Source organism: Saccostrea echinata, unplaced genomic scaffold (genome assembly GCF_033153115.1).
Source record: "Saccostrea echinata isolate AGI-Se365-2 ecotype Australia unplaced genomic scaffold, CSIRO_AGI_Sech_v1 ptg000054l, whole genome shotgun sequence".
Lineage (NCBI taxonomy): Eukaryota > Metazoa > Mollusca > Bivalvia > Ostreida > Ostreidae > Saccostrea > Saccostrea echinata.
This window is the reverse complement of record NW_026889803.1, coordinates 53,912,737-53,919,762: the sequence shown is the minus strand read 5'-3', so window position 1 is coordinate 53,919,762 and position 7,026 is coordinate 53,912,737. Positions and strand designations below refer to the sequence as shown.

At 36.5% G+C, this 7,026-nt stretch overlaps 1 protein-coding gene across 1 annotated transcript; it reads right to left on the bottom strand.

Moving 5' to 3' along the window:
- Positions 1 to 858: 858 nt before the first annotated feature.
- LOC133171548 (uncharacterized) lies at positions 859 to 5,555 on the bottom strand. The gene is made up of 2 exons (XM_061306316.1): positions 5,377 to 5,555; positions 859 to 4,124 (listed from the first exon to the last, which is right to left on the bottom strand). Exon 2 carries the CDS (start codon positions 4,116 to 4,118, stop codon positions 987 to 989), a length of 3,132 nt encoding a protein of 1,043 aa, XP_061162300.1. The 5' UTR covers positions 4,119 to 4,124; positions 5,377 to 5,555; the 3' UTR covers positions 859 to 986.
- Positions 5,556 to 7,026: the final 1,471 nt, after the last annotated feature.

Here is a 7,026-nt window from a genome sequence, read left to right as displayed (position 1 = left end):
TTACTGCAGGAGGTTAAGTTCTCGTCGCCAACTTCTAGGAGAAAAGATTTCCTTAGATTTTGAAAATTTCTTGCACAGGGTTGCACATATGAGAAAAGGGAGACATATTTTGAAGTTATTTTATTTCAAATATGCATCTAAATATACAAAGGGGCTATGCATTTGGTTAGCCAAAATTACATTAAGTTAATTTAAATATATGCATATATTTTTCGGCACTAAACCCTGTTAATTTGAAAAAAAAAATAAATTAATGAGATATTCATTGAGCGAACCGAATCATTACTTATATTATATATGGGCTATGCATTTGATAAGCCAAACTTTAAAATACATTCAATAGGCTGATCATTGGAAGCCAAGTTTATAACATACAATGGGCTATGCATTTGGTAAGCCAAGTACATGTAATATTACACAAACAATACATACAGTTTTTTTAAATATGTAAATTTGCCTATGCATTCTGTTAGTTTAGTTTTAAAATAAGTAAAATGGGTTAATTATTTGATGAGCTAAGTTTTACAATACATGCAATTGAACTAAGCATCTGATAGGCCAAGTTATAAAATACATATAATGGGATATGCATTAAGTTTACCCTTTTTTTAAAACATACAACGTGCTGTGCAACTGGTAAACCAAGAACTAAATTCATCTAACAATCAAACAAATGGGCCAAATTATTGTAAGTCAAGCTTCACAAAAAAGATATTTAAGTGGGTAAACCTTGGTAGGATTTTTTTTTTTGTTTTTGTTTTTTTGTTTTTTTTGTTTTGTTTTGTTTTGGTTTTGCTCTCTTTCGAATTTTCAATATCTACAATTTTATCCGCCCCCCCCCCCCACCACCACCACCATTCCTGAAATTTACGACCTTTTTAAAATCCTCAGCTATTGACATTCACATTTACGTTATTATTACATGTTTCCCCCCATTTTTATCTGTAATGAAAAAATAATTGGATATTGGGAGACTGGAGACATATCTAGTGCTTGGAATAATTTCTCTTCATCTCTGTTACAAAAGGCGGTCCCTGAGCCCGATGTTTGATGATGTCGGGATCGGAAGAGTACTCATGATATAACTCATGTCGGGACGGATGAGTGGGGAATTCTTTGTAGATTTTGTTGGAATGATGCAGGACAGTGATTTTAATATTCTTTTTGTCGGAATCGTATTCACGACTGCAAGGATCCATGATGGTTACTTCTAAACCATCTCCGTTTAATGTCACCTCAGCTTTGGGGTGCGTTGGTGGGCAAGACAACTTTCGCAGTGTGCGCTCGTTGATCTGTCGCGGGCGCTGCGGAAGTTTTCGCACTTCCGGTTTCCACTGGTTGTTTCCAATTTCCTCTTCTGGTTGAATCATTTTGTGTTGCCTTGATATAGCATTTGAGCTTTTCTTGCGATCGCCATGATGTTCGTGTGACTGTGGATTTATTCGAGTGGCATTGATTCTTGGAAGAGCGATGCCTGCTGGTTGTCTTCTTTGTCCTTGTTTTAAATAAGGACTAACCTTTAGATCATCCAAAGTATTTGAAATAGCTGGGAGATCGATAGCGGTAGAGCATGTCCCTTTCATATTTCCCATCCTTTGATCTTGTCGATTCAGATAAGGGCTACTTTTTGCAGTACCGGTGATTATCATTCCCTCCATATTGTTTTTCTCACCATTCATGCAACGGTGTTCCAAGGCTGTGAAGTCCTGAAGCCTGGCCTTTGCTCTCTTGGCCTTTTTTCGTTCTTTCTGTTTCTCATTTACAGGATCTGGAGGCTTGGATGGCTCCCGTTTCGTTTTCCCCATTTCATTCTGGGCAGTTTTACGAGATTTTCGGATTTTCTTTCCAGTAATTTTGAACTCATTTTTATCACCAAGAATCTTCTCAGCAATCAAAGCAGACAAATCTTGTGGATCTTTAGGTACCGTATGCGAATTTGTTTCAGCAACCCACTGTGCACAGGCTTCAGCGGTGGTCTGTTCTGCAGAAGTTGGTGACTTGTTGGCATTTTCTTTGTGAGTTGAGACCGAGTTCCAGTTTTCCATAATGGATGGTCTCAGTTTGACACAATCGGCCTCTAAGAATTCGTGACCAGTTTGGTCAAGTTTCTGCAGTTGTTTGACTGGAGCAAAAGCGGCCAACTTAGGATCTAAAGAAACTGCCTCTTTCAGTTTCTTAGACTTAATGAGATCATCATCACCAGTATTCCAAAAATCATCCTCGCTTTCTGCAGACACCATTGTCTCCTTGCTGTTTTTCTCTTTTTCTAAACTTTTGTAATCCTCGAAGTCATCATCATAGTGGTACTCGACCACTTTAGGGGAACAGCTTGGTCTATCCATTTCTCGAGGTGATGTCTCTTCATTGCCCGTATGTCCGCTTAATTTTTCGAAACTCTGGTTCGATTTTTCAGGACTATAATTATTTTTCCTGGTTCTGCTTCCGGAGCGAGAGCTGTTATCTGGACTTCTGCTTCCAGAGAGAGATTCTCTAAGCGGAGTTCTACGATCAGCACGAGAGTCATTATGCGGTACCCTGCTTCCTGGATGAGAATCGTTATCCAGAGTTTTCCATCCAGAGAGAGAAGCTGAAGCTAGGGTTCTATGATCAGCAGGGGAATTATCATCCAGTTTTCTGCAACTGGAGTTAGATTCTCTTTCTTGAGTTCTGCTAACAGTGCGAAATTCGCAATTTGAGGCTCTGCTTCCAGATCGAGAGTCAGTACCTGGGGTTCTGCAGTTGGATGCTTCTCGATCCAAAGATGTGCAATCAGCATTAGCATCATTACTTGGAGTCATGCAAACAGAATGGGAACTGTAAGCTGAGAGTCTGCTCTCAGTGTAAGACTCCCTATCATGGGTTCTGCCACCAGCGCGAGAGTCGTTATAGAGAGATCTACTTTCGGAGTGAGATTCTCTGGATGAGATTTTTGAATCGGCACGAGAGTTATTTCCAGCTGCTTTGTTACAAGAAAGAGAGTTTCTTGACCCATTTCTGGATTCAAAGTGAGAGTCCAATCCCACTTTGCTTGCAAATACCTTTTCTACATCAGATTGCTTCAGATTGACAAAATTGGGCTCCAACGGTTCGTGACCAATTTGATCAAGTTTCTGCGTACTGTCGACGGAAGCAAGAGGGACCAAATTTGGTTTTAAAGACGCTTTTTCATTTGGTTTTTCATCATCATCATCATCAGTATTCCAAAAATCATCCTCGCTTTCTGTAGAAGACACTGTCTTCTTCTTGTTTATCTCTTTTTCTAAACCTTCGTCCTCCTCGAAATCATCATCGTAGTGGTACTCGATCTTTTTAGGGGAACAGCTAGGTCTCTCTATTTCTCGGGGTGATGTCTCAACATTCCCTGTGTGTTTGCCAATTTGGTCATTCCTCTCAGCACCCTGATCAGAGTTTCTGCTTCTGGAAAGAGGTCCTCGAACAGAGCTCTTGTGACCGGCCTGGGAGACACAGTCAGATGTTCTGCTTTGGGAGAGGCATTCTTTTACAGGAGTTCTGCGATCACTTTGTGACTTGCTATCTGGGGTTTTGCTTTTGTACTGCTTGTCGAATCCAGATAGATTACTTTCAGAACGATAGTAGCATTCTCCATTATTTCTAGGGCTGGTTTGGTCCAACATATCCTTTTTATTAGAACAATAAACATTTCTGTTGGATTTTGCACTTCCATTTCTAGTAGATCTTACAGAGGATTGACTGAGGCAGGAACTAGAAATCCGAGGGTTTGGGCTTGGAATGGCCGTTTCCATGCGGAAAAGATCTCCAGTTTTACGTACAATTGATGAGCTTTTCTTTTCGTCATCTTTCCCATAGCTTTCCTTTATGTTCTCTTTTCCAGAGACAAGACCGCGATTTCCTGAAATCTGACTGGATGGTCTAGAGTAGGGTGTAGTACGCATGCTAGCTTTTTCACTATTAGAGGGATTTCTGCTGGGATCGTTAAACACTGTCGAGTTGAGGTTTTCTTTGCCGCTCTTCAAACGCTTTGCTATCTCAGCAACTCGGGATGGTTTTATCTCAATGTTATCGATGTTATCGATGCTGTATATCCGGGTATCAGACCCACGTGGGGATAGTAAACGCTGGCTTTCTTTATTTTCCATTATCCTCTGCAAAAAATATCAAATATTAACCTTATTTCTCACTTACAAATAAATAACTTTGAAAGGTTCCTTAACGTAGCATTCCTGAAAGAGGAAAAAGAATAATGTAAAGAATTATATCAAATTTTGCACAAAAAGTGTCTCAAAAATTAATTCTTCTGTGTGATTGAAATCAATAAAATGTTATGCAGTCTTGAAATATTTCCTGTATAGGTCATATCAGAACATACACTGTATGTGTGATTAAGAGTGCTATTATGTATCTACTTGTTCAAACTGCTAAAATTTAATTATTAAAAGTTAAATATAGATTTCTAGAAAGAATAATCTGAATTGTGAAATCAAACGTTAACTTAAGTACATGTATTAAAAAAAAAACATGAGTCAAACTTGATTATAAACAATAGAGAAACATCAGACGTATTTTGAGATTCTACAGACAATATTTGAGTTCTGGTCATTTTGTAGTAGCTATAGAAAGATAAACCACGAGCTCCCCGATATTAAGGTGCATCCCTAACCGTGAGTCCTTCTTGGGCCCGAACACCATATCGCTGGCTTTACATCTCCTAGTATATACATGGTACTTAAAGATACACTTTCATGCAGGAATTTTTGTGTTAAAGTAATTAATCCTACATAATTTGGTAAATTGATATACGTGTATATAGTGCAACCACTTACTGGAGCACAGTGTACGTTTTTCTCTATACAAGAAAATTTTGAAGGAATAGATGTCATATCTTCGAAGAAAAAAAAAGAAGAAACAAAAATTTTTTGTGAGCTTCATGTCTCTATAATATCTGAGTAAATACCGAATCTGTAAAGACTCAGGAAAACTAAGAATAATTGTTATACTGCCTCAACTTTGCAACATAACAGGACTCTACAAGTGGCAACAAAAAATTCGGATCTGAATAAGAAAGCCCCGACCACATGCATTGAAATCAATATTTTCATCCCCAAACCGTCAACAATAAAGAGAAAGAAAAAAGGAAAATGTGGATTTGCTTACAACAGCAAATGATTAATCAGGCAATGGCAGACAACATATGATTTAAACCTCTAAAAATGTGGCCAAATCGAAAACTTTCCCTTTCTAAAACTTTTGTACTTTCCCCTAAAAAGATGTGACCCCCCCCCCCCCACACACACACACACAAACACACAATAATCTGTCTACAGATCTCTCTACCTATGCTCTTGTAGTATAATCTATACCAAGTAATGTAAAAAAACAATGTCATAAAATACTCACTGATAGATTCTTCAGAAACTTCCAGTAAGTCTGACTGTAGGAATGGTGTTGATCCTACTGTCTCAAAATCGCTCGTCTTCAATGCACATTGACTGTAGACAGTCAAGAAGACTTGCAAGACGCAGTCGTACTTTGACTACGTATAAATCCGGCGAAATGGTTGACAAATCTGAGAGCACAGATAATTGCCAACCATATGTTCCAGGAAGATTTCCCGAAATGCTGGAGATTCAATTGTGACGCCACAATTGCGTTCCAGGAGTTATGACGTCATAATAATCAGTAGTCCTATATTTTGTTCATTTTTTTTTTAAATTTACAATTATTGTTAGAACAATGTATTCAATATTATTTAGACGCAGACAAACACCCTTTTTGGGATTATTTGTTTTGCTTAATTTCTAAAACAAGTGTCTAAAGAGACATTAATTTAAAAAGAAATGTACAAGCATAGATATCAAGAAATTGGAAGAAAAGACTTTTTTAAACAAATCTAATAGTAAATATCAGTATTGAAACATGTATGAAAATTTATTAAAAAAAATACTGAAAATGTTCTCTTAATTTTATTACATTGAATTGATTTTAGTTTTCTTATCCGTTATGCCAGCTTTGTACTATTTCTTTTTCTACATGACATTGTGAAGCATTTAAATTTTTTCCAGAAATATTATGTCATGTTGTCTGGTCCTTGAAAAGTTTTAGTTGTTTGTTGTTCAACAAATCAAGTTTTAAGAAAAGTTTGCAGGTACAGTAGTACAAGAGATTTACCAACTTTGAATTTTGTATCGAATATTTCATTCAAAAGCCGACTTTTGTTGCAACATGGTCAATATCTCCGATATTTCATTCAACATTTTTCTGTAATGACTGAAGAATAATTTTTTTAAAATTCCATTTTCCTTTTTTAATTTTCTTCTCAAATTTTTGTTGTTGTTTTTTTTTTTCTTTTGTTTTTGTTTTTAAATACATTTTTTTTTGTTTGCGTGTGTGAGAGGGTGTATGTGTATGAGGGAGTGTGCGTGTATGTGTGGGGTTTTTCAAGGGGGGAAGAGGTCAGGCTTATACTCCCCCCCTTTAAAAATGATTGAGAAACCGATGGTACAGTGTATGATGCGTAATTTTTTTTTTTTTTTGTTGTTGTTTGTTTGTTTTTTTTTTTATTATTATTCTTTTGAATTCGCAAGACAGTAGTGGTTTTATCTAATAAATTCCACGTGTGTTAAGAAAAAGGCTTATCAAACAGTCAAAAAGACTTATCAAAGAATCAAAGAGTCAATGAAGTGTTCAAAAAGAAAGGGAAATATTTAGTTAATTTTAGTCTGTTCTCGGTTTATTGTCTTAGAAATTAAGTATAAAAACGTGAGTTGTCTTTCTTCCAATAAAACCCATAAAATGTAACCAAATAGTACGTATTCATTATTTTCTGAGAAATTGCCTTCTGTGCAATAGTTTGAGAGACAGTCTGAGAGCTAGCATACTTTTTTGCATCTAACCCTCTTTCAAAAAAATAAATAAATAAATTTACCCCCCCCCCCCCCTGCTAAGATAGGAGTATATATGAATATTTAAATATAATATATTATATTTAAATAAAATAAAATTTCTTTGATTTCATGCATGTTAACAGTACATCAGATGAATCATGAA

Coding starts and splice junctions, on each gene's coding strand:
- LOC133171548 (XM_061306316.1), bottom strand. CDS start 4,118: ATGGAAAATAAAGAAAGCCAGCGTTTACTATCCCCACGTGGGTCTGAT.